The sequence below is a fragment of the Poeciliopsis prolifica genome, unplaced genomic scaffold (genome assembly GCF_027474105.1).
Source record: "Poeciliopsis prolifica strain line A6 unplaced genomic scaffold, Auburn_PproV2 SCAFFOLD036, whole genome shotgun sequence".
NCBI lineage: Eukaryota > Metazoa > Chordata > Actinopteri > Cyprinodontiformes > Poeciliidae > Poeciliopsis > Poeciliopsis prolifica.
This window is the reverse complement of record NW_026562411.1, coordinates 5,643,856-5,671,820: the sequence shown is the minus strand read 5'-3', so window position 1 is coordinate 5,671,820 and position 27,965 is coordinate 5,643,856. Positions and strand designations below refer to the sequence as shown.

Genomic DNA, 27,965 nt, shown 5'->3' with positions numbered 1-27,965 from the left:
GTTTTGGAAGAAAATACATTTTAGCTTTGCACAAAAACAATAAGTATTTCTTGAAATATATTAGTCATATTGTTACGTAACAAGCATGCAACAATAACTGTTCTGCTGATGGAGGAAGATTTTATGAATTAGTAAAAAGTTGCTTCATTGTTTATGATGAAAAACCTTCCGATAAATTAATCTTTTAGACAAACCCAACCTTTAGTTTGAGCACATTTTCAAAGATTTCTTGAAAGTCAATGCAACTGACACAATATTTTTAATTTAACTTTTGTTTTTACAAATTTATCAAAGTGACAGTGATTACTAATTAATAATCTATAACATTCTTAGTTTTTGTTTTCTGAATATGACACAAAAACCCATTTCTCTGAGCAACTCTTCAAAAAACAAAGAAAGTCAGATCTGTACTGATTTGTTTTAAGTTGTGAAAAGCCTTCAAGAAGTAGATACTTCACTAAAGTTGCCCATGTCTACAGTCAGAGAAAGTAAAGATAAGAAAAACTGGAACTGTCACAAACCAGGCAAAAACAACTACTGATATTTATCTTTCCTAAACGGACAGAAAGCAGGGTGTTGTGGGAGGTCAAGCAACAAAACAATCTGATTGTGATCCGGGAAAATAAAAACCTGCCCCGCATGGTCACAAATGTAAACACGAATGAATTTTCTTCAAGAAAAAAACCAGCTGGTTCTGGTGGGAAGCAAATGATGAACAAGTGGGAAAGCACTTCTTCTCCACTTTGAACTACGTTGTAGAATCTGTGATGCTGTGGGCCTGTTTTTCTTCTACAGGCCTTTTAGAGCACATGCCACCATAAACTCTGATAAACCAGGAGATTTTAAATAGAAAAGTGCTGTTTTTTGCTACAGAGTTGAAAAAGAATCATGACTAGATCTCTTGGTGGAATAATGTTCCAACACATACCGCCAAAACAATAAATAAATGGTTCATTAGACAAGAAATCAACCTTGTTTAAGGTAACAAAGGCAGCAATGCTGAAGTTTTTTTTAAAGCTCAAATTAATGATTTTATTTTTTGGTCTTTTTATGTGTCTATATGAGGTTTTGATACTGTTACAAAAGTTACATTTATTTTTAATACTTTTTTTTCATGTGTCAACTAACAACCGTGTGATCAATATGCAGACAAACAATGTTCTATGAGGCAATAAGAGTGCTTCCATCTGGCTCACTGACCGTGGTTTTGTCGGCGTTGACAGGAACGTCGTACATCTCATTGAGGTGGTTGTCCAGGAGGCTCTGCTGCGAATGGGCCTGGATGATCTGGCTCAGTGTTTTCCTGCTCAGCTGCTTCGGGGGCAGCGCTGGAGGTTGGCCATCAACCCCATCGGGAGACCTGAAGAAGAAGACAGAAAATGTTCATACTGCAGTAGAATAAGGGTCCTTCCACAATGGCTCTTAATAACCAGCAAAAAATTGAAGAAGAACCACTTGATGTTTTACATTTCTTAGAATTAACAAACACAGGTTTTCAAAGGTTATCCAGAAGTCAATATTTAAATTGAATTTCCATAAAAAATTACACTAAAGTAAAAATTTTTTTCATTTTTTACAGAATTTTCCATCCCACAAAAAAAAATCCATCATCTTTTTGCTCAATTTGATGTTTACCTTTATTTCAAATCCTAAAAATTGAAGTAAAACTATCAAGTTTTCCATAGCAGATATTTGTCTAAGATTATAAGTTGTTTTCAAAAAGTCGTGCAAGATTTGGAGCTCTAAAGTTTTATTTGGCTGGCCTGTAAGAAAAAAAACACTCTTTATGTTGTAAAAGTTGCAGACCCTAGCAATAAAAAAAGATAGAGGAAAAACTGAAGCATTTACAAGACATATTCTGATGTTTCTTTTGCATGATATGGTAGAACCTTTATTCACAAAACAAATTTATTTCCAAACATACTGTAAATTTGTTTAAGAGGACAGGAAAAAGAAATATAAATGAGGATGAGGAAAAAATAGACAGAAAGGGGGTAATAACTGTTTGTACCAGTGCATTAACCTCAATAAAAAGGCAGCAAGGGAAGGAAAACAAGCACCCCTCATGCTCCATCTCCATCAAGCAGACAGTAAAAGACCGTTAGTGCGCAGGGGGAAACAACATGGTCAGTCAGTTAAAGCTTTCAGCAGCGTCAAGGCTCGCTCCTTTGTGGGTTAAAAAGCCCGTCGTTTCACTCTGTGTGCGTTTCTGTGTGAGGGGGAAAAGGCTATGAACCGGCATTCCTTGGGGGAAGGGAGCATCAGTCAAAAAGCATCGCATTTGTTTTGGCTGCTGCAACTGGTGCCACTTTGTGTCTTAAACAGACGCACACAGGCTGACATTTACTACGGGTCAAAACCAGGTCAGGCTGAGACGGTGCACAGCAGGACGGAGCCGAGATGGCACGTCCACCTCCTTTACTGTGATCGCACAGACACGAGGCAGACGCACATAATGGATCTGCAAACATCTGCAAGCCTAACTAGTCATTTACTTTTCACACTTAGTGATTCAGATTCAATTGAATTCCCAAAGGGAAATTAAATGTTGTAACTCAAATCATCCAAGTTTGCATAATAAATGACACACTGCATTCATTAAAATGTAATTTTCATTACTGTTTTTTTTAATTGTTGACTGTATAGTGTCTATTGTGATTTTGTATTTTTGTGTTTTTATGATGAAAATCACTTCAAAATGCTTGTTGCTGAAATGTGCTATACCAAAAAAATTAACTGATTGATTGAATTATGTTCAAAGAATCGATACTGATGATGATGCTGTTTGCAGGAGGGATTTCTGGTAGAGCCGTTCTGCAGGTTTCACCAACTCAAATTTAAGACTTACAGCTTTTTTAAGATCTGCGTTACAATAAAAATGCACAAAAGATGACAAACTGTAAATAGTTCTGCCTTAACAAAATTTAAGACCTGTGATGAAGGCCAAAATATTTTTCTCAGTAAGTTTAAGACATTTTACAGCCTTAATTTAGATAGGCACCAATCCTTTCTTAAATTCTGCGTTGTTTAAATATGTGTTAGTTTCCCAGGTTTTACTGCCTACTTCATGTTGGCATACAGGTTCTGTTGTAGATATTTACTGATTCTACAAGTCTGGAATCATTTGTATCATTGTGAATGTGACAAAAAAATATATTAAAAATGTGAGAATTCACAAAGAAAGAAGAAATCATATCTGTTCAGAGGATTGTTAAGCAGACTGAGTTAAAACTAATCATACACCAGATTAGGAAACTGGGCATTAAGCTTTTAAAAAAAACACAATTCCTGCTGATTCAACTAAAACACAGTATAGTATTTAGATTCCTGCATTTCTGAGTGAATTGCAGAGTGAGTAACTGCTTCTCCTGCAGAGGAAATGTAGACTCTCAGTAGAGAAAATCAGGGAAAAACGTTGGGAAGATCTGGATTATAGGCTTGAGTAAAGTGGTGAACCAGGAAATCAGTCAGGATGGCAAATCTGCAGTTGCATTTTTAGTCTTTTCCATCAGGAACATAAATTGTCAGAGAGGAAAAAATGCAGCATTATAATCTGCAGCAATCAGATAGTTATTACGAAGGAAGTGGATTGGGACCAAATCTTTTCCACAGACGCTATAATGGAGCTGGTGAAAGATAGACATTAGAGCCACCGAAGCTTTAAAATATAACTAAACCTTAAACTCCTGGGAGGTTTGCAGAAATATCTGATATTAGAAAGAGCCAAAGTGGATATGAACGGATTGAAAAAGTATCATTTGTCACTGTTACGATTACCGTGCCAACAAGAGAAAAATCCTAACACAGACTGCTTATGTGGAGTTCAATCCACTCTAAATTTACCACCAACAGTGTGATATGATGCATTGCATGAACACCAGCAAGAGAATAATTAAAGGCTATGCGCTAAAGATTATTTTTTATGCAGAAAATATGGATTACAAGATCATAAAACCTGGGGAGTAGTGCAGTTGGTAGCACTGTTGCCTTGCAGCAAGAAAGTCCTGGGTTCGATTCCCGGCCCGAGTTGTTTCTGCATGGAGTTTGCATGTTCTCCCTGTGCATGTGTGGGTTCTCTCCGGGTACTCTGGCTTCCTCCCACAGCCCAAAAACATGACTGTCAGGTTAATTGGTCTCTCTAATTTCTCCCTAGGTCTGAGTGTGTGTGTGTGCATGGTTGTTTGTTTCTGTTTTTTGCCTTGCGACAGCCTGGCGACCTGTCCAGGGTGTACCGCGCCTCTCGCCTGAAACGTTCACTGGAGACAGGTACCAGCACCCCCTCCCCACCTCACTAGGGACAAAGGTGTACAAAAAAATGAATGGATGGATGAAAAAACTGGGGAATCAGTGCTGCGTGATGCAATGCCATCCAAGGTTATTTGGCCCCTGCTAAAGATGGGAAAATAAGTCTTTAAATAAATATTTTGTTAGTGCAATTAACATAATTTAACACATTCCTTTCAAAAATATTTAACAAGATTGGAAGATCAGGGAGATATATCTTTATACAGAGAGAAACAGATAACTATTTTAAACATCTAAGTCTGAGGACTAAAATGACTGTAGAAATTGCTTGATTTTGTGTCTAATCACTTCATTATTACTCTGGTCGTTTAGACAACTTATTTGCAGTTCTCTGGAAGACAGAAAGTTTGGTTTTTCCAAAAGTGAAGAATCTGACCAATTTTCAAGCACTCATAGCACACATATGTAAGTATTAATAAATATATTTAGGACAAATAGAATAAGGCTAAAGAATACATATGTACATGTTTTTGCAGCTAAATAGTTTTTTTCAGAGGAAAACAGAAAAAAAGAAGGTGCAAATATGTTTTTTGTTTTGTTTCTTTCATAGCAGAGGAGCTGAATACTCAGGCTGTTGGCTATTCATCGATCTGATGGAAGAACATGACCCTGATCTGATGGTAGACATTTGTGTCCAGCATGTGTGGGGTCTGCAGAGGTGTCAACTGCCATGTTCCTGACTCTAGATCTGTACAAGTCCATGATACCATTCATCATTTCGGGTTTTCCAGGACCTTAGGAAGAAAAATAGAGCCACACCATCACAGATCCCCCACCCTGCTCAGCAGTGGGCCTGAGTTGCTTTTCCACTTTACTATTTACACTTTGTTTCACAACTGATGCCCCTGGAGCGTTCGTAGCTAAGAAGCTCAATCTTTGACAGTTTTTACAACACAGCTGTGCTTCAAACAGTCCAGAGTTTGGTTCTTCAAATTGTCCCCTTCAAAAAAACTTTATAGGACACTATGATCAACTTGTGAAAGGAAAGTATTAAGAAAATTATGTTTCTCGTCAGTTTATTTTTTCCTAACTGGTAGAAGACCAATAATTGTGGCTCTGACACTTTGATTCAACTTCACCACTCTGAATATTGCTGCAGCTCTTTAATTCTTTACTCTCCACGTCAGACTTTAAAAACAGCAATTTGGGACCTTAAAGAACTTTACCAGATATTTTATAGTGCGTGAGCAGTCTGAGGATGAACCCAGATCTACTTAAGTTCTGTTGTTCAATCTCCTCCACCCTGCTCTGCTGCTATAAACACATTTTACGGGCTGTTTTTCCAAAGGGCTCATCTTTCCAGCGGGGCAAGCTAAGTGACACTGGGAGAGGGTGTGAACTGCTGAGAGAAGCCACAGACACCGAAAGACGTTTAAAGGGACAAAAATAAACCAGTCAGCGCAGCAGAACAGGCAGACTAGCACTGATGAGGAAAATGTAACTGCTAAATTAAAGGCTGGCTGTTCTGAGGAGATGTTTTATTTATGAAGCAGTGAAATTATGATCTAACTAATGCTCTGCCAAGTCAAAGCTGATGTTTTCCCCGAGGAGGAAGACGTTGTTTTGAAAAGAAGAAGAAAGGAAGATGGAAGGAATGGAAATATTCAAATAAGAATTATGATTAGCAAAAAAAAGTTCGACTGACGGTGTCGAGTCCAGGCTGATGCTGTTGGCCTGTGTGGACGACGCCGACTTGTGATTGGAGGAGAATACAGGTAAGCTGGGCGAAGCGTGGATCACATGATCAACCAGGTGGCCAACCGACGACGGGCGTAGCCGTGTGCCGTCTTGGACAAACAGCGAGTTCCTGGCAAAAACAAACAAAAGTGGTTTAATTTTAATATAAAGTCACTGTTGGTGCATCACAGAACCAGAAAAATTTATATTTGCCATTTTTAGATTTCTGTTCTATTGGTTTTGAATTTGAATTTAAGGTATCATGTTTATGGCACTATTGTTGCACTTTCTAGATTAGAAGTATAGCTGCGTTACCATTACAAATATGCAAAAAACTTTGTCGATGTTCCTCTAATATCAAAAATACACAATTTTGTAATTGTGGTGTTTCCATTAAATAAGAAACGCAATTAAAATTACATGCGAATAAGTTTATTCATCCAAAATGATTAAAAAACCTGCCTCGCCATAATCCTACCATTTTCTGTCATCTTATTCGTCTTTTCTGTCAGTTTTGATATTTGCCTGTTGATCATATGACTCATGCGTGTGAAAAAAGTGTTTCAATACACCTCATCTTAGCACAAAAACTTTTTAATGGGAAAACAAGAGTTGTTTTTCTAAACCAGTGAGTCACTGTATATTCAACCTAATTCATTCCATCATCTAAAACATATGCAACAACCTGTAAGGTGGCTGAGGCATGTTATTATACATCATCTCTATAAAAGAAATTGTGAAGGACTAAAATCTGTTATAACTCACTGGTTCGGTGTTCCAGGTGGTGAACGTGTGGGCAGGCTTTGGGTTTCCAGTCTCTCGTCTGATAGGCTGTTCCTGCTTACAGACTCCCAGTCGGTCCCGCCCACCAACTTCCTTGCCAATGGCTTGCTGGGAGACCTGCTCAGAAAATGTCGATTTCCAGTTAACAAAGTAAAAACAAAAGTAAAAGTGCATTTATGTCACATTTAAAGACAACTCAGCTTGCTTCCACTTTATTCACGACATCTACCGGCTAGCTTGCTTTATGATTTCTGTACTGTGTGTCCTTGGTGTAGGCAGAATGCTGTAACCGCCATTGAAAGAAAAAAAACAGAAAAAAAGCAGGCCCCTCACAGAATGAAGAATGATGAAGATGTTTCAATGTATGAATATCAGCTAGCACCTAGCTCTTTCGGTTTCAGAATCAAAACCTTTTTTTACTAATTTGTAGTAACTTTGACCACCGATGTGGACCGTATCGGTCCACACTTTGACGTCATATTTTTATTCAAAGCACAGCAGTTCTTGTGGCTCACACATTCATTTACTGAACTTTGGTCACACATACATGCAGAATCTTAGTCTCACAGAAAAAAAGAAATGAAGACCAGATCAAGGTTTACATGCAGATATAAAAAAATGCAACTTAAACTGATGAAAATAATTCTGGATCAATTGTGAAAGAGGACAATATTTCAGAGTCTGTTGCATCTGACACCGAGTATATAACTATGCATCACTAAAAAGTAAATTTAATGTAGCCATTCAAATCAAAACATGAAAGTCAAATTTTTTAGAGTCACTGCAGATAGAGAGGCACAGCTCATTCTTTATTTCTCCAAAAACCCAAACCCAGTTCTGTTTCTCCAAACATTACCAATAAAAAGAGATTTTTAAAACAGAAATGTTATTTTATGGCCACATTATGGTGAAGACTGCTGACTTGACAGTCACTGGTACTTTAAAAAAAATGGTTAAGCCACAAAAGCTTATTGCTAAATAAGGAGCTTGTTCATGGCATGCTGCATCTAAGCTGAGATGCTTATGTAAAGGTGGCTGTAGCTAATTAATTTGGGAAATTGTATCATGAAACACTTTTGAGGAGTGTCGATTTCCAGTTTCCAGTTTCTGTGGGAAGTTTGAGGTCAATGTCCTCAAACTTCCCACAGATTTCAACACAACTGCATCTTTAAAAGCTATAAAAGGAGAACAAAGCCTCACAATTTCCAGGAACCGACAGACTGAAATATTTATCTCAAACTCAGTCTGTGCCTAAATGTGTTGATGATGTTTGACTAGAGATGGAAAATACCAGGAAGCAATACTAGAGATGATTGGTGTATATTTAAAAAAAAGTCTGATGAATCCCAAACAACTATCTAAGGGAAAGGTGTGCTGGTTAAAGTCTTAGCACATTAAGGCACCAGGGAGTCAAATTGATGCCCTTTTGGCTGAAATACAAACATTGATCGATTGAGTCATGTTGATTATTGAGTGGATTGATGAGTCGTTAATAAATGCAGGCTATCAGAATTTGCCCACAAAGCAAAAGTGAGTACAGTGGAGTCAAGTTGAGTCAAAATGGAAGAGGAAATTAGGCTACTTCCATCTAACCACAAAGGACAGAAGGTTTTTACTACCTGGCAAAAACTCTGTCCTTGATCCCTTTCTCCTTTCCATACTGCACAGATTGCACTTCTGTCCGCCCACTGAAGAGAAAAATAAGGAAAACAACAGTTAATAACGTGATTTAAATACTTAATATGGCTATTGTTCACTTTTCCCACAGTGAAATTTAAGCACTTTTCAAGCATTTTCAAGGTAAGTCATCAAACTTTTCCAGTACCACACTTTGGAGTTAAAAACAATAAAAAGAACTTAAGAAAAGACATTTTATCGCTGTTATCAATAGTGTGGTTTTTTTGTACAGCCAAAATAAAAACAACACTTAACTGTTCCAAGAAAACAGCTGTTTTTTTCTTGGAACAAAAAAAAAGCACCCCAATTTTATTAAATTGTTTTAACATATACATTATAAGCCAACTGTTAATTCAATTACATAGATCAATAAGTAACTGAGCCATTAGGACTAATAAATATTCATTATATTGAAGCAATCCAAACAAATCATATGAAGGTAAATGGCCTTCTTGCTCAAATTAAATGTTTACACATTATATACAAAGAAAATTACCCCAAAAAATTTCTATAAACCTTTCACTGAAAATTTTCTGGTATTTAACAGAAAATATTTTTTTGTAATTCTAAGTAACCTAAAAGTAGAAAAGTTTGATATGATTTAACTTCAGTCGGTGGGAAAAAAAGATACAAAATAAAAACTATCTTTTTATGTTGTGTGAAAAAAATTTCTGAACTTCAAATGTTTTTCCAAATTTAGGCTTTTCATCAAGCGTTAGATTATACATCATTACAAAATGTGGGTATATCCTTGAAATACCCAGTTCCCATAAATCAGAAAACACAGTAGTGAAGATGGCTTCCCTGACAGCCAGTGTCAGGTTTTTAAGAACTATAAAAACAAAAGAGAATTTAGTTTTGCAAGTCCTATTTCCTCAGTTCTAAAATCTGTATTAAACCAAAGTCACGTCATAATAGAAAAACAGAAGTGATTCCAAAAATGGTCTTTATAGGAAAGTGTGGAGATACCTTGAGGGCAAAAACACATTTGAGCCAAACATCAGACAAGGCTCGCTCACGTTGCATCACTGCTACTCAATAATAGATCACAAAGCTCCCTTCATTTTTCACAACCGCCTTTCATAGAAAAGGGAACTGAAAAAGGTTAGCTGTGAAATGAAACAGAGTTCGCATGGGGTGAATTTACTGTGGGGATAAAAGACACATTTCTAATGAGATCTATCTGAAGGGTGCAGAGGTATCAGTGTTAGTCTGTAAACTTTATCACAAGTCGAAATTTTCAAAGAAAATGGAGAACAATGTTTGGACCAAAGAGAAATGACAGGGGAAGAAATGCTCCTCCAGGAGAACATGTTGGGATGGTCTTCTTACCAGTATCTAAACTTTGAGCCAAGGCTGAAGTAGTGAGCGAAGAAGTTTTTCTGTGGGGGGATGGGCCGCTCCAGCCTGAAAAAGGTGTGATGCTCCACGCAGGCCTTCCACAAATTCTTACAGGCCCGGTAGTTGACCATGTTGAAGCCCAGGAGTGTCTCCCGAGTCTCTGCCTGCACACAGGAAGAAACAGAGCAGCTTATGGAGGGCTGAGGCAAATGAATGGATGGATGGATGGCCTAAGAAAAGTCAGGGGGATGGGCGGAGTAGCGAATAGCCAAACGAATTGATGATGGATAGAAGAATTGACTGATAGCCAAACAAATGGCTGGATGGATGCATGATGAATGAATGATGAATGCAAGATGGATGGATGATGGATGCAAGATGAACAAATGTAAGATGGATGGATGATGAAAAGATGATGGATGCAAGACAGATGCATGCATAAACTAACAAATAATCAAATGGATGGCCAGATGGATGTATGATGAAGTTAAGATGGATGGATGATGGACGCCTAATGAATGGACAACTAATTGGTTTGGATGGATGGATAAATAATGGGATGAAGTAAGAAATTCCAAATATTTTTCATCCTCCATTTTATTACCCAGAAAAAAATTAAAACAAATTGTACACATTTAAAACTGCATATTACCTTTGTTATGAAAACCATACCTCATGAATATTTAATAAAAGTTATCTCAACAGATTTTCTTTTTAAAGTTCACATGCTTCCAAGGCAACATCAGACTTTGGAAAGACAGAGAAACCAGTGACAGGACAGTAAACATTAAATCAAAATCAAATCAAATTTTATTTGTATAGCTCATTTCAGCAAGGCATTTCAAAGTGCTTTACATCACTGCTACATCAAAGTGCTTTACATGTTGCTTTACAACATTAGCAGTTAGCAGCACACAGTGTTTCATTTTTTTTCCTAATCTTAACCTCTAATTTGTCCAATTCCGTATAATAGCCTGAAACGTAACAAGGGCAAAAGACTTTTAATCTTTCTCTACAGATGTGCTAAGGCTTGTTTCTGTTGTAGTACTCCGCTTTTATATCTCGTCCTTATATGGAAGCACAGATGCATAAAGCATTACCCTTTAAAGCTTGTCACAGCATCACAACACTTTTAAAATTAGAAACTACTTTAAAAATATTTAGAAGCTACGTAGTGAGTTATTTATGTTGCTACAATTAAGCTTTGTAAGTTTTCAGCCATCAAAATATTACTAAAATGCTCTTGTAACAGAATTGGTTTAAAGAACATAAAAAATTGTTGTACAGTGAGTAAAAGGCTGAAAGAAAACAAAGAGATTTAAATGTGAAACAAAGGATTTACTCAGGGGATTAATGCATGTTAGGACAAAGTCAGCAGGGGGTTAATCTGACACCTGATTACACAAATGGATACAGATGCAGAACAGTTGAAATGCTGCACCTTTATAAAGGTAGGTTCATACAGCTGACCCAATCAAAAACAGTGTCTCAACTACAGCTGCTTCATTACTGAGCAGTGGGTAAGAAAATATGGTCTAGAGGTGTGTATGTGTTTGTGTGAGGGTGTGAGCATGTTTGTATGTCTACACCCACCGCTTCTCTTCTCAGCTGGATGAAAAACTGTTTGCACTTGAAGGAAATTTTCACTATTTTCAACCTAGAAGTTGGAAAAGGAAACAATACAAAGTCAGTTGTTGTCTTTAATCATATAAATATCACATGTTTAAAACAAGATGGAGAAGTTTGTTCATTTGTGAGGTCAGACACTGATGTTGGACGAGAAGGCCTGGCTCGCTGTCTTCGTTCTAACTCATTCCAAACTTGCTCTATCAGGTAGGGGTCAGACCTATCAAGTTCTTTCCTACCAACCTCCCTCATTCAGGTGATTGTGGACCTTACAGTGGTGTATTGTCATCCTGGAACAACAGGAGATAAATCCCTAACCCACATGGTTGACAGTATGAAATTACCCCAAATGACTCGGTATGATGAAAGACAAGAGTTTATTTTCTTAAAACCGTAATTCTCTCAGCACCAGACATTACACCATCCTTTTGGCAGTTCCCAAATTCTTCCACTGAAATGTAAGACAGAGAGGTACGATTTGTCACTCCAAAGAACATGTCTCTCTAGCTCTAGAGTTCAGTGGAATATTACTCCCCATAAATATTTCCATTATTTATGGAAATAATTACTTACTGTTAATATGGAAAGTAATATAATGGAACAATACTGTTCTGGTAATCTCAAGAACAGTGAGTTATTCTTACTGTTCTTGAGATAATCTGAAAGCCACATGAAGCATGGAGAGTTGTGGGTACTGTTTTCCCTCAGCATCCACTGACTGCCCCAACAGAAGGAAGACCAAGGCAAGACAAGAAAAACAGTTATATAGATACCATCTGTGCAATTTTAATTAACAAGTTGATGAATTCCAATAAATAATTGAACTCTACCACTCGTATTGCCCTTATCTTCCTTTATGCACCATCAATTTTCCGTACGCTGTTTCAGATGGTTAATTCATGGGTGTAGTGAAGGTGGGATGGAAAATTGGTGGTGTGAAAAGGTCAGGCAATAAAGTGTTTGCTTCACCATGATGAGTACAAGAACGGCAATAAGGGGGTTGTTGAGGGTGACACGGGAGTGGGGCTTAATCTATGGAGTAGATATCACCCTAATCAACCCTATCACCCTAATCAACCCTAAGAGTTGATTAGGGTGATAAGAGGGTTGAATTATTATGATAAGGGGTGGGTCTCAATATCACAAGTAAAATGATGGGGATAAGGAGGCCAATAAGGGTGATATGGGGTCAGTTTTAATCTGTGCAGTATGATAAGGGTGATAAGGGTTTGGGGTTCAATCTGTGGAGCATGATAAGGATATTTGGGGTTTAATATATACTGTACAATAAGGACAATAAATGCTGGATTTCAATAATTTATCTGGGTAATATCTGGGTAATGTCATCTTGTGAATTAAAAATTGACAGATGGTGTATATATATATATATATATATCTATATATATATATATATATATATATATATATATATATATATATATATATATATATATATATATTATATATATACAGTTAGGGCCAGAAATATTTGGACAGTGACACAGGTATTGTTATTTTAGCTGTTGACAAAAATATCTTCAGAAATACAATTTATATATAATATGGGCTGAAAGTGCACACTCCCAGCTGCAATATGAGAGTTTCCACATCCAAATCGGAGAAAGGGTTTAGGAATCATAGCTCTGTAATGCAGAGCCTCCTCTTTTTCAAGGGACCAAAAGTAATTGGACAATGGACTCCAAAGGCTGCAAGTAACTCAAAAGGCCTTTCCCTCGTTAACCTGTAATCAATTAAGTAGTTAAAAGGTCTGGGGTTGTTTCCAGCTGTGTGGTTTTGCATTTGGAAGCTGTTGCTGTGACCAGACAACATGCGGTCAAAGGAGCTCTCAATTGAGGTGAAGCAGAACATCCTGAGGCTTAAAAAAAAGAAAAAATCCATCAGAGAGATAGCAGACATGCTTGGAGTAGCAAAATCAACATTCGGGTGCATTCTGAGGAAAAAGGAATTGACTGGTGAGCTTGGGAACTCAAAAAAGCCTGGGCATCCACGGAAGTCAACAGTGGTGGATGATCGCCGCATACTTTCTTTGGTGAAGAAGGACCCATTCACAACATCAACTGAGGTCCAGAACACTCTCAGAGAAGTAGGTGTATCTGTCTCTAAGTCAACAGTAAAGAGAAGACTCCATGAAAGCAAATACAAAGGGTTCACATGTAGATGCAAACCATTCATCAATTCCAAAAATAGACAGGCCAGAGTTAAATTTGCCCAAAATCACCTCAAGAAGCCAGCCCAGTTCTGGAAAAGTATTCTATGGACAGATGAGACAAAGATCAACCTGTACCAGAATGATGGGAAGAAAAAAGTTTGGAGAAGAAAGGGAACGGCACATGATCCAAGGCACACCACATCCTCTGTAAAACATGGTGGAGGCAACGTGATGGCATGGGCATGCATGGCTTTCAATGGCACTGGGTCACTTGTGTTTATTGATGACATAACAGCAGACAAGAGTAGCCGGATGAATTCTGAAGTGTACCGGGATATACTGTCAGCCCAGATTCAGCCAAATGCTGCAAAGTTGATCGGACGGCGCTTCACAGTACAGATGGATAATGACCCCAAGCATACAGCCAAAGCTACCCAGGAGTTCATGAGAGCAAAAAGGTGGAATATTCTGCAATGGCCAAGTCAATCACCAGATCTTAACCCAATTGAGCATGCATTTCACTTGCTCAAATCCAGACTTCAGACGGAAAGATCCACTAACAAGCAAGACCTGAAGGCTGCGGCTGTAAAGGCCTGGCAAAGCATTAAGAAGGAGGAAACCCAGCGTTTGGTGATGTCCATGGGTTCCAGACTTAAGGCAGTGATTGCCTCCAAAGGATTCGCAACAAAATATTGAGAAAAAACTTTTTTGTTTGGGTTATGTTTATATGTCCAATTACTTTTGAGCTCCTAAAATGTGGAGTGTTTGTAAACAAATGTGTACAATTCCTACATTTTCTATCAGATATTTTTGTTCAACCCTTTAAATTAAACGTTACAATCTGCACTTGAATTCTGTTGTAGAGGTTTCATTTCAAATCCAATGCGGTGGCATGCAGAGCCCAACTCACAAATATTGTGTTACTGTCCAAATATTTCTGGCCCTAACTGTATATCTATATATATATATCTATCTATCTATATATATATAGATAGATAGATATATATATATATATTAGGTTTCTGTAAGGCAAAGCGAGGTCGACAAAATAAAGTGAATAAAGGCCTGACTTTAAAGCCCAGGGAAAATAATCCCAGACTTGACTATTACTTTCTTTGCTTATTTCACCAAGAGAATCCTGAAATTAATTTTATCACACCGACATAGTGTGTTAGAATCCCGTGACTTCCTCTGCGATTTTTCCTCGTGTTCTCAGACTTTAGAGTGCCCACTTTGTAAATGACATGGAGAAAGATTTGAGGAAAACCTCATGGCACAATTTTCTCAGAGATTGTGGTCTTTCCCCAAAACCGAACACACGAACAGCCGGTGAACAGAATAAAGTCTGGTTATTGTGAGACATAGTTGTAATATATGTCTTTTAAAGATAATGCTCAAACAAAAGTACATTTTAATAAACAGCTTCTTGCAATTTTATACATACAGTAAGTCATGTTTTATAACAAAGGTGAGGACTATTGTGTCATATTACACATCCATAATGTTCAAATGACCGCCTGCCTTTCTCTATAGGTGTAGGGTTAGAAGCTCGTCAGAACAGAGGAGCCTTGAAGTGGTACGACGGCATGTATTTTCCAATCTCACGTAGGAGCAAGGGCATAAATTATGCTAAAATCAGAGGACCACACGCGAGGCAGCAGTAAGTCGGCTGCTGATGAGCGGCAGAAGCAAAGTAACATAATCCCTTCCCAGAGTTCTGCTGCTGCTTCTGCTGCTGTGACTCATCGCTCTCTGCTAAATATATTTTACACACTCACTCGCGCACACACACTTGCATTGGCAACAACAGCACACACTTAAGCAGAGCGTGAGTCATGCCCCATCCAAATGTGGCTAATTTGTCAGGCTGTTGCAAACAGAAATGGGAAACAAGGCAAAAATCTAAATGTCTTTCTGCTGCCGACTTGCTCCCTATTTTTATTCTCAACTTTCAAACAGAAAGGAAAGACACTAAAAAATATGAAGTAACAGGACATTAGCAGTGAGCTAATAAGAGGGTAAAGAAAGAATGAGTTACAGAAAGTCAGTCAGAGTAAAGCTCAGAGACAGTGACTGTGAGTATGTTTCGCCGTTTCTGTCTTAAGGACACGGTGCTGAACAGCTGCTGAGGACGCCACTGTTGGTCTCTAAATTTAACTCATCTGGGGCGGATAAACTTAGGAGGCCTCGGCTTTGATTTAAACCTTTTGCATTTAAATGTCGTCACTACGATAAAACAGAAAGGCTGAAATTAGAAGACAGGTGTGTCACAATTTACACCATCATCGAATCGCTGATTTATTTTGACAATTCAATTCAAAATGTGAAAGTTACAGTATTATAGACTCATGAACTTATTTCTGTTACGGTTATGGTTCAGTTCAGAAAAATGATTTTAAATATAGACTTCTTCTATTATGGACTACACTATTTTGGAGATGGCTGCTGACTCCCCCTCCGCATAGAGGGGGAGTCACAAAAGGTCATTGCTAATGAAGCTGATGAATCCAACTATATTAATGGAAACACAATTTCAAATTTAAGTCTTTTTAAGGCCTTTCAGAACATTTATGAAAGACATTTAAGACCGGTATTATGACAGAAATGTGCAAAAGAAAGCTGCACGTTTTATACATTAGTGGAACCACCAAACTTTTTGGTGTAGACATATATATGGATTAGCAGCAGAAGTTAGCCATTGGTGCAGATGAATGTCATCCAGCCAAATTTATAATTACCAATGATAGAGCTAGCTAGCTAGCAAAGGTATAGTAGCTTTGAATGCCTGAAGTACACATGCACAAATCCATGCAAACTTAGCTCCAACCACCTATTGAGTGTGTAGAGTAAATACTGTCTGACAGTTTCATATCATAAATAATGTTTTATTTGTGTAAATCTCTGAGATACAAAATTTTGGACTTCAATAAACTATAATGATCAAATTTAACAAAATGAAATGCTTGAAATGTAGCATTTTCTGTTTAACAAATTATTAAGATATGGCAGGTTCACCTTATCAACTGAATAAACTTCTCAATTATGTATCACAACTCATTCATAGACGCAAGAGTTTGTATAATCATTCAGAGTGAATAATGTTTCTCTTTTATCCTCTGCACACAGTAACAACTATTCTCCTCAACATGCATCAGCAGATTTCCAAGTACTGATTCACCAGAGAACAAGACACAACGAGTGATAAGAGGAACTAACAGCAGAAAAGAGGTCAGTGAGGGCAAACAGATTTGATGTAATGTTTCCAGGAAGCACAGTTTAACACCAGGACACTGCTATGAAAAATAAAAAATAGTGAACTGCATTATTCTGCAAAAGTTCAAGAGAGGCTTAGATATAAACATTCACTGTCAATAATCATCATGTGAGAGATTTTGAAATACTATGCCAGCCAGTTCTCTGTAAAACTCTTTCTGGACGCAGCTCAACTGAAGCTGGCAGCAGGCCGATTAGAGGCAGGTTTGTAACAAGGACATCCACAGTTTGAACTTCCACTTCAGTGGAAATGACAAAGAACATAAATATCAACAAAGAACACTTGTTTCAACAGTGAAAGAGCTTCTCAGCTGTGTTTCCTGTCCACACAAATTCACTCACTTCCATCTGATAGCTGCCAGGTTTTCTGCTGGCCAAAGAGGACACACGCTTTTAAGCACTTGGCTTTGGACAAGCGGGATATTGGCCTCTGAGCAGTTGGAATTAAAATCTTTGATCGTAAAACTTCTGAACAGTATCTCTGTAACATATGTTTGCTTTCAGGTACAGAAGCCAGTTGAAAAAAAAAGTTAAAACGGGGATTAGTAGTTCTTCCTGATTACACACCGACCAAAACATCTAGGATCAGTATAATTAGTCGCTTTGCTAAAAGGATGCAGGTCATAAAGAAACTTTCCTTTTTTTTTGTTTAGCTTTGCTCAGCTGTCTCTTATTTAGCCAGCTTCAATTTCACTTTTTAAGAATATTATCTTAATTGGTAATTAAGAGTAGCTTTATAGGATTTTTGAATAGTAGGAATATTATTTTGTTAGAATATCTACCATATCTTTTGTGTCTCCTAGGATTTATAAATATTTATGTCAGATTCTTTAAAGGCTGCCAAAATTAAACCAGGATTTTATGAGTCTAGTTCTGCGTTTAAACCACCCGAATGAATGGACGGCAAACATGCCTCTGTAGGAAAAGAAGTTTACTTTCTAAGCTTCCATCTTTTGTGCTCCTCCTTAAAAGAAGCAGTAAAATTATCCCAGATTGAATCTTGTCTCACACTTAGCATTTAGGAATTGCAGATAAATTCATGAGAAAAATTCAGGCATTGAGATAATCAATTAGAGATGAGCAAGTTGAAAAATGTAGTTTGTCACTGCACCAAACCGCAGGTTATAAAGATAACCCAAGAATCGAATAACATGCAGAAGAGAAAAAAGCAATTAAGTCGTTTTTTCTAAAGAAACAGCAATTGTTTCCATACTTTGAATAGTTTATCTCTCAGTTACCACAAAGATACAAAAACTGCAAAGAGAAATGCCTTTGTCTCTCTTTTTTGCTTATTTTCTTCTTCTCCTCTGAGCAGACTACAAACCAGCATGTTATAAACCTTTGAGGAGGTTGCAGTGAAACTGACCCAAATATAACATGAAAACATGTCATCTGAATTCAAACAGAAATGCATCTAAGTTGTGCACAACTACATCTGATATGAATATACCTCATTGATGATTATAGAAATTAAACTGGAAGAAGGTTGTGGCACTTAAGGCCACTTAATTTAATGCATAGTTCAGTATTACTCTGCAGTTTTTCATTTTAAAATCTGATGCTTTCTAGATTCAAATTTCTAACTTCATTTTTGGTCATTTTTAACATCCAAACACAAATCTTACAGCAGATATTTCCAGTAGTCAGCTTTAATTATACACTGTCTGCATTAAAATACTCACACCCGCTAACTTCTGCTGATTTCAGGTGTTTCACTCAAACCCATTGCCACAAGTGCGTGAAATCATAATCACGTTGTGCTTCCAGATTTCTGACAACACAATGAGAATGTGAAGAATGTAAAGACAAGCTTTGATAGGTCCAGGGTGGCGCGCACCGAGCCTTGACCTCGACCTCAACCAGGACCTTTGGAATGAAAGCCAGCAGGAAAAGCGACCCAGACCTTCTCATCTCTAAATGACCTCATGAAGACTCAACAACATAAACAGCCAGTTTATGTTGTTATTCATGCTCCAAAATCCTGTGAAAAGCTGTAATACTAGAGGAAAGACATGCATCTAGAGGGAAAGTTGTGGGGATTTGCACCCTGATAAGCTAATGACTATTAAACACTAAATTACTAGCGCTTCATTTTTAAGTGACTTATTTTTGTTTAAAGTCTTCAGTGTTTAATGTTTCATACAATGGAGTGCGATGGCCAGACAAAAATATTTTTTTATTTTTTGGAGTTACGATACTGCAAGACACCAAATCATCAGGAAAAAAGTTGTTAAAATACTAAAAAAAAGTTTTTATTAGTGCAAAGCTTCAATAATTATCCAGATCTAATTTGACTATTTTAGTCCTGATTCTTTCTTCCAAATTTACAAAGTAGTTTGCGTATCTGTTTCAAACTCTTGCAACTGACACTAATTTGATGCTGATGTGTTGAAAGATTTGTAAAACTCATACCAACGAATAACTTCACAAGATGCTCAACATTTCTCATTTAAAAATTTAATTTTTTCAGTTGGGTGTTTTATAAAATGACAATTTCAATCTACAAATATTATAACATTGATCTGGCAATATTATAACCTATATTTTTGTTTCATTACGACTTTTTTCTAGTATTAAGACTTTATACATGCATCAATAAAATTTTGCTCTCATTATAGTTTCATTTAATTCTCTTAATTCTTTTTTCTTTTCTTTATTATGAAGTTTTATCATTTTTGTTCTTAGTCTGGCCCTAATAGTTTTCTATGTGTTTGGAAGCTAAGTAAATATGCTGACCATGTGAAAACATATAAATAAACTGATGTCAATGTCACTGTGATATGTAACTTCAGAAGCTTGTGTTCAGTTTGTGTTTCACTCACCATGGGAAGTAGTTGATCCGTACCCTGTTCTTGTAAACCACAATGCCAGCGGACATCACCCCAATCAGAATCTCTGCGTTGCTCTGGTCCTAAACAGAAAAGATTTGCATGATGAATAGAGGAAATAATAAAACCAGAGCTGAACCAGAGAAAATATGTATATATATATATTGTTTATGTCAAATTTGGATTTTCACCATCCATGTTCAAACTCACGGGTCAGATTTTCCGAATCATTTTGGTAATGTGAAGATGTAAATGCAGACATATTATTTATTTTAAAAAATTGGAAACCATGTATAATTTTCTTGTCATTTCACAATTACTTTGAGTCACTTAAACCCCAATAAACTAAGTTGACGTTTGTGGAGGAAGCATGACAAAATGCAGAAATGTTCAATGGTATTCATCAGCTGAACCTACACATTTACCCATAACAGAAAACACATAAAAACTGACAAAAAGAAAGAAACACGATGGTTTCAACTCGAAGGTAATGAAAAGGTTTGCGGGCAACAAACAGAACAGATGAAACCATTCCTGATAGCTTTCAGATCCCTCAGGACTGGCTAGTCAAAAGTGGATCCCATTAGCTCACTTGCTTTCAGCTGAAGCTTAAAAACTAAGACTAAAAACTGTATTTATAGAGGAAAATGTATTTAGAATTTTTGGAAAACAGAAGAGATGGACTCAAAACAAAGAAAGTTGTATCAGATCTATAAAAAAGGAAATCCCAGACAAAAGAAACAGATTTTTTGGTCTTACGGAAGATTATCAAGATGGGAGAAATTATATTAGCTAAATATCCTTGATACGGACTAAACTCTACATATAGTCTGATCAGTTATTATGGATAACATAAGTGGTGCAAATGACTCCTACTAAAAATGAAATTAATCTATGCCGTTTCTCCTACTAAATGTGTAAAATTGTGTAAAAAAAAAAAAGACTAATTTGATTCAATTTTTAAGATGAATGCTAAACATGTCTCTTGTGAGCACTTGATCATATTTTTTATCTCAGCACTGTTCAGCTGAATCCATACTGTTTATCCAACAGCTTATCTCTTCATATTTCCCCCCCACATCATGACATTATGGCTGATGGTACATTGCTCTAATTTCTGTCATGTGGATTCACTCTATAGAATGAGCAGGAAATGACAAGATGAAAGCACCATTCATCCTTAGAGTGGGTGTTACATAACAAATCTTTAATCTTTTTTCTTTTTATCATTCTACATCTATCCAGCGGATGTGAAAAGAACGACGGTTTCAGGATTCTGCTTTTAAGATGAGAAGGTATCAATGTAAACAATGAAACTAATGGTTTCGTTTCCAGCTGCAGAGCTTCTCGCCTCTGCAACTGGTGGCAACGTTCAAGCTACACAAATCTTAAGTTGGCATAAACATATAGAAACATACGCAGGAAATAACAGACATGGAATTAAACCTTACTCACCCTTGCATAGTGCAGCTCCACCCCGTAGAGCTCCAGCGAGCGTGCTGTGTTCAGATAATTAAACTCCGACTGGGCAGGAGATAGACCGCTGAGAGAGGGAGGAGGGGACAGAGACAGATGGGGACGAGAGCGTAGCGGTGAGTGCAAAGGGAGCGTCGATGACAGGGTGGCAGAGGGAGAAGGAGACAAAAGAAAACGAAATCATCAGCTCCAGATGAATGGAAGTAATTGCAAGAAAAGGGGTCAAGTAAAGGGCAACGCAAAAGGTGTGTTGGTGTGTGAATCTGTGTATGCCGGAACAGACTGGACTATGCTACTGTAGGTGTGGATATTTCAAAAGATTACCAGCAGATCAAAATGTGATGCACATGAAAGGGGAAAGTTATTTATGGCTGATCTGTTTACTATGTACATTTTAAAATTCCAGGCAAATTTTAAGAGCATGGATGGATGGACGGACCAACAATTTTTTGTATGGATGAATGAATGGAAATATTTATCAATACTCCAATCTTTTTTCCAGAACTGTGAAATGCTAAAACAAAATATTTAAGACATTTTCATGTAACATAGAAACTTTAATCTGATCTGGATTTGAAAACGCATCTTTCCCACCACAGAGTCTATTCCCGCTGTCTCTCTTTGTTCACACATAATCCGATCTGAGTGGCGGCCATCAACTCTGCAGCGAGCGGCTCGGTGTACCTGTGCTGCTGGTGATGTTTGGAGACCTCTTTGTGGAAGTCTTGTGGGGGGTTGGAGATGAAGCAGAAGTCGGACAGGTAGCCGGAAGAATGCTCTGCTTCATTGTAGTCCCCCAACTCGGCTGCAGGAAGAGAGAGGAGGAAAAAAGACCAATATGTGACTTTAATAAAAGAAAACCAGAATGACTCATAACAAATGATCTTCATTGTATATGCTTGTTAGAAAATGACTGGTTAATTTTTTCTGGAAAATCATTGCCTAATTTTAAGACAACCACTATACCTCATCATGTTCCACCTTTTGTTTTTACTGGTAAGAAAACATAAATCATAATAGAAAAATTATGATTTATGTTTCGTTTTATCGTATTTTCAACTGAAAAAAATCTTTTATTAATTTATCAACTAATAAAAACCAAACAAATTGACTTACTCGCACCTTATTTGTTGAAAAAAAAAAATCTCTAATCTTCAATGTCTGCTTAAAGTGAAGCAATTTCACCCAGAGAACAGTACAAAAACTGTCGCTATGGCATTTTTAAAATTTTAACATCAGCACCAAACCACAGCTGAACTTTGTTACATCTGTGAATCTTTCTGTAATCCACTCAGTGGTGTCAGCAGTTTACACAGAAACAGTGCACAGATAAAGAAGAAGTCCTTTCATAACTTCACCCCACATTTTCTGAGAATATGGCCTGCATTATCAAAAAAGGAACTGCATGTGTCATTAAAACCACAATGCAAGTAGGATTAAGGCAGTGTGATAGCATCAAACGATTGAAATCTTACACAGCTATGATCAGATGCTTTTGACCTTTCATGTGAATCTTATCTAGGGTGCAACAGGGGTGTTCAAAACGTGGCCTCTGGGCCATTTGTGGTCCAAGATTTTGTTTGGCCCCTGACTGCAAGTCAAAACCAGTAAAACTTTTGCCAAGAAAATAGGAAACAATTCAAAAATTTGGAAATCGTCTGTTTTTGTTTTAAAATGGCAACAGTCCTGAATCTTTTTTGTTTTAGATCTTTAATAATATACACATTTCATTAAAAATGTTTTCATTATTAATGGGTTAAACTAAAAAGAACAAAAAATTCACAAACTAATTTTTAAATGAATTCATTTTGTGGCCCGCCACTCGTTTAAACAAACCAGTTTTGACCCATTTTGGACTGTGGTAATCTAAGACGCATGTAACAAAAAGTCATTAGGAGCCATTTCTAAACAACTGGAAATTCCCCAACGATTTGTCGAAACAATTAGACATTTCATTACTTTGTGAATTTTAGCAGTTAAAATGACACAGTTTTCTGTTTAATTTTAACTGCTAAAGCCAATTAAAGTTCCTAAATACTATAAATGTGGTCTAATGCATTGTCTTTCCTCTCAAAAAAACAATGGGAACGCACTATGTGGTATAATGTATTTTACAACATGACATCCATCGACAGAAGAATTTAGACCTGCCTTTATTGTTGTGGGACGTTCTTTTAATAAAAAAGTTTTATTAAAGAAACAATTTAACTGTCTCAGACAAAGAGAAGGAAACCCGATGGTATCAACTCGAAGATAATGAAAAGGTTTGCGGGCAACAAACGGAACGAATTAAAAGACTCCTGATAGCTTTCAGAACCCTTAGGGTTTACCAGCCAAAAGTGGATCCCATTAGCCCACTTGCTTTCAGCTGAAGCTTTAAAACATCAATTCGCTCAAGTAGTCCCTTGACTGACCTGCAGGCCGGTAGCCTAAGCATATTGACCAACAAATCAATGGCAGCTCAGACGCTCATTGATGCGTACACACAACCAGGGCTCTGCACAGTTCAGCGTCAACATGAAAACAGCTAACAGGTGAGGAGAAGAACACTGTAGTCGTGATGGCATCTGCCAAAATCTGATTTATAATGTGAGGTCTTTTTTATTAAAGTAGTAGGTTTTTTCTTGTTGTTTTAGCTGTAAAGTTGTTTTGGTTTTTTTTTTTCTGAAAGGGGCTGGTGAAGGTTTAATGCTACTTGCAATGATGGGAAAAAGCTAAAAGAAAAAATAAATGCAAAAGAAGAAATAATTTATCTCTGTGGCAGATAAATAAATCATAAAATTTAAAAGCAAACAGCCAATCAACAGCATTTCTGCAGTTTATTCCAGTTGAGAGAGGGAGACTACAAACTTCGGTAAAGTTGTTCTTTATTCATTCAAGGTTCAAACTTATGTCTACAAATATTAATTTTAAAACTTAAAACTTTTTCAGACTCAGATTTCCATGGCTCAGTCACTATTTTACACATTTTTAGAATGTTTACAATAAAGACATTGCACATATTTCTACATATGAAATTACCAAAAAAAAACAAAATGAATGACGCATGAAAATCAACTAAAGTCAATACTGAAAGGTCTAAATGTTAAAAACCTTAAATCAAAAACTGAAAAACAGGAATTCTGAACTTTGCACATATAAAAATAAATCAAAATCTAATTTTGCACACATCAGTAAGTAGTATACAAATATATTCTATCTGCTTCAACCACTGTTAGAATAAACCAGACGGTGAAACCACTGAAAACAGCCACTTCAAGTGCAAGCTTGAAATAAAATACAAAAACAGGAGGGATAAAACACAGCTAAACCATATTTTATTCCCCTTTACCAAGACATTTACAATGTTGAGGGAAGGTGTATTTTTTTTCTACAGCTTTTCAGTCAATCATAAAACAGGAATTTAGGATTTAGGAATTTAGGAAAAGATTTCAGATCTTTTCAGAATGCAAGCTTGAGTGAGAGATTTGGAGTCAGCAGTGCTGGCAGTCGAGCTGAATTAGCAGCATAGCAGCTGCTTCAAGCCATTTTTTTTCCTCCCCAAAGCAAACATTTATCTCCATAATCTGTGCTGGCACTGTGAAGAGTGACAGCATGGACCCAGCAACACAGTATGTGTGTGTCAGTGTAAAAGCCGTAGGGTCAGAGCCACGAAGGTCTAGGTCAACTCTCTTGTTTGACCTATATACTGAGGCTGTGCAGATTCCTGGCTAAATATGCCATAGAGGGGGAGAGCAGAGGGACTGGAGGGGGGAGGAGTTACTAGAGCTAAAATGACCAAATGAAACAAGACACTAGGCAAAAGGCATCAATGCAATAAGCAAAAATTTAAGAAATATCAATAAGATTAGCTCCTGAAATCTATTAATATAAACTAATTTCTAGTTTCACACTGACATTTCCAATAATAAGATGACAACAATGTGAACAAGCTTCTCAAAGAGATGCATTTTTGACATTTTAACCATTTGTGAGCTACTGAGAAATACTCCAAATTAATTTTTTAAAGAAAGTTTCTGTTTAGAAGAAAGAAAACACTTAATTTCACTCAAAAGACGTGTTTGAAAAATAGTAAATATGGCAAATATGACAAATTGTGAAATCAAAGAAAAATGTTAGGGCGGTCCATGATTTTTGTCTCTATACCAATGACTAGGTTTTTCAGACACATACTGTACAGTTAAGCTCAAAATTATTTATTATTTGGATTTAGAGGAATCTATGTTCCTTCTGACTGGAAGTAATATTAGCATTTCGGAGTGGAGCCAATCTTCAATCTGATAGAGAAACTATCAGATTGAACATTAGGCAGCTAAACATTAGGGTGATGGCAAGGAGACCTTCCAACATACAGCTCATCACCAAAGATAAATAAATGCTAAAGAGTCAAAATTGTAATTTATCTGTTCATCAATAGATAAAAAAACAAAAACAAATGCACATTAAGCTGGAAATATGAAGAGAGACTGAACATCAACTCAGCAGTTAGCCAAACTACGCGCCTATCGATCTGCTTCTCTCCATCAATCTATTATTAAAGGTCGACTTTAGAGAAAACCAGTATCGCATGCAATATTTATGTAACCGATAGTAATATAGAAACCCATCCCACCACATAGTTTTAAAGAAAATCTCCATGGCTTCAGAGCAGCAGTTGTAAAAGCACTCCAGCAACCACAGTCATTACATTTAACAGTGTGTGTAGCTAAGGAAAGTCCTAATGAATCGCCTTTTCATTGTTACGTGTAATGGGTGTACCCAGGGAGCAATGCTTACACTGAACAGCATAGGATGCCAGCAGCGCAGCTGTGTTGTGAGGACAGGGCAATCTGAAAATAGAAAGAAAAGCAAAACACATAAACTTAAATATACAAAACGTGAAAGATTTCTGCACTTGGTAATACTTAAGATGCAGCTGTTTTCAGAGAATACAATATTAGGATTTGATAACTTGAATTAAAAAATAATTAAAAAGAAAAACTAATTAGTATCTTGTGCATGAAGCCAGAGCTTCACTCCCATAAAGCCACATTTCATGACTCATTCCACTTTTATAAAACAACAGATCCCTAAAGTACAACATGCTCACCTTCCAGTTAATATATCCTGCTTGATCTGAAGGAAATACTGGTACCTTATGGAGAAAAACACAACATAATGACAACGGATGAGCAAACTGTCCAGATGGTTTTGAAAATTAGACATAATAGGCAGTGAATGCATTCCAGAAAGGCTGCATTTTGATTATCAACCAAAATAAACAAAGGAAAAATTATTTCTTTTACCTGAGGTATTGTATGAGAACTACTCTAAAACTATATGTAACCCTAACCCCTAACCCTAACACAAGTGGCAAATATTTTACATTTGAACTCTTCTGAGAATTCATATCTTCTCTGGTGTCACAATGAAATATCTCTATGTGCAATATGGAAGAGTGGGCGCTTTTCCCTAGCTCACAATATGAGATCACAAAGGATTCAGAGTATTTTATTGACGAACACAGTAAGAAGTTAACAAACATTGTCAGTTTCAAGTAAAATTAATATTAATTTATTAATTTATTTTTCAAATTATTAGAGCACCAAGAGTTGTAGCTGTATGCTCAACTTTTTAATCACATTAGGACAGATGCTGAAGATGTTTTTGTCCAACTTCCATGCAGATGAAAATGATTATGGTCCTCATAATCCAGCATGTTTTAAAAACATAGCAATTAATGCAAAGTAAGTTAACATTTAGGTGTTCATAGAAATCCAGTATTGTAGCAGAAGATTTCAGGTTCAACATAAATGATTTGTCTTCTATTTACTAAGCTTTTGTTTCCGTTTTAATTTCATAAAAACGGAAACAATACTGCTGCTAGTATTCCTGTAAAAGCAATACTAGCAGCAGTTTTACTAAAAAGCAGATGTGGTTAAAGCCATAAACTTGGCTAAATTTGTATCATACATTTCCTACAAATTGTGACACATTTGTAGTTCTTGATGGTGTAAATATACCTATTTTTTAAAAGGCAAACCTTTTCTGTCATATTTTGTATTTGCGTGATTTATAGACCTCTTCTCTGCAAAAGTCTGTTTATTGCTTTGTTGCATGAAGAAAAAATTTACTTTTTGTTATCCGAATTTTCAACTTGATCTTCATGTGGCAAAAAGTTTGGACGCCTCTTTAAAGTGGATATAATTTAATCTTAAAGTGAAGTTGTAAAGATGTGGATCTTTACATATTCAGGTGCTGTGAGAAAGTGTTTAAAACTAAAACTTAAATAATGAAATAAATAAAAATAGCTTCACTTTGCACCCTGCTAAAATTCAAAAAAGAAATAAGAAAAACACGAACTCTGTGTCAAATTCCAGTTGATACTGAGAATGAAACGATGTAAAAACTGTAACATAATGACGCTGTGATGATGACATCCGGACTTACCGTGTGTATTCTTCCTGAAGTTTACTTGGATCAGTCACAAAGAATTTGACTCTGAAGCTCAGGTTATGTGGAGACCCTCCTGAAGGAAATTAGGAGAAACATCAAGCATTTCAATTATATCAATATCTCATGAAGGTATAGTATTGATACAATTGACATTTTCTCTACATAATTTTTCATTCATAAAACTCTGCACAAAGAAAAAGCAAGTGGTGTCTTCAGCCGGTGAGTCAATCAACCGACAAAAAAAACAAGAGTTGAAGTACAGTTCAATTATTGCTGCAGGACGACTGCCGGCTCCACTTGAGCTACTCCTTAATTGTCCTGCATGTTACAAATTCTATTACTCATTATCAAAAAAAAGAGCAGAGTTGAAATAG

The 27,965-nt window shown here is 36.7% G+C and overlaps 1 protein-coding gene across 1 annotated transcript in view; it reads right to left on the bottom strand.

Moving 5' to 3' along the window:
- The window catches only part of ptpn4a (protein tyrosine phosphatase non-receptor type 4a), a 73,892-nt gene that overhangs the window by 9,816 nt on the left and 36,111 nt on the right, over positions 1–27,965 (bottom strand). Inside the window, exons 5-16 of the mRNA XM_055052795.1 lie at positions 27,586–27,664; positions 26,246–26,290; positions 25,933–25,985; positions 21,841–21,961; positions 21,136–21,223; positions 19,675–19,763; positions 11,377–11,440; positions 9,775–9,947; positions 8,385–8,453; positions 6,748–6,882; positions 5,951–6,112; positions 1,201–1,360 (exon numbers count right to left, since the gene is read on the bottom strand). Of these exons, the coding sequence (XP_054908770.1) occupies positions 1,201–1,360; positions 5,951–6,112; positions 6,748–6,882; positions 8,385–8,453; positions 9,775–9,947; positions 11,377–11,440; positions 19,675–19,763; positions 21,136–21,223; positions 21,841–21,961; positions 25,933–25,985; positions 26,246–26,290; positions 27,586–27,664 (1,238 nt within the window). The remainder of the gene's footprint in view (positions 1–1,200; positions 1,361–5,950; positions 6,113–6,747; positions 6,883–8,384; positions 8,454–9,774; positions 9,948–11,376; positions 11,441–19,674; positions 19,764–21,135; positions 21,224–21,840; positions 21,962–25,932; positions 25,986–26,245; positions 26,291–27,585; positions 27,665–27,965) is intronic.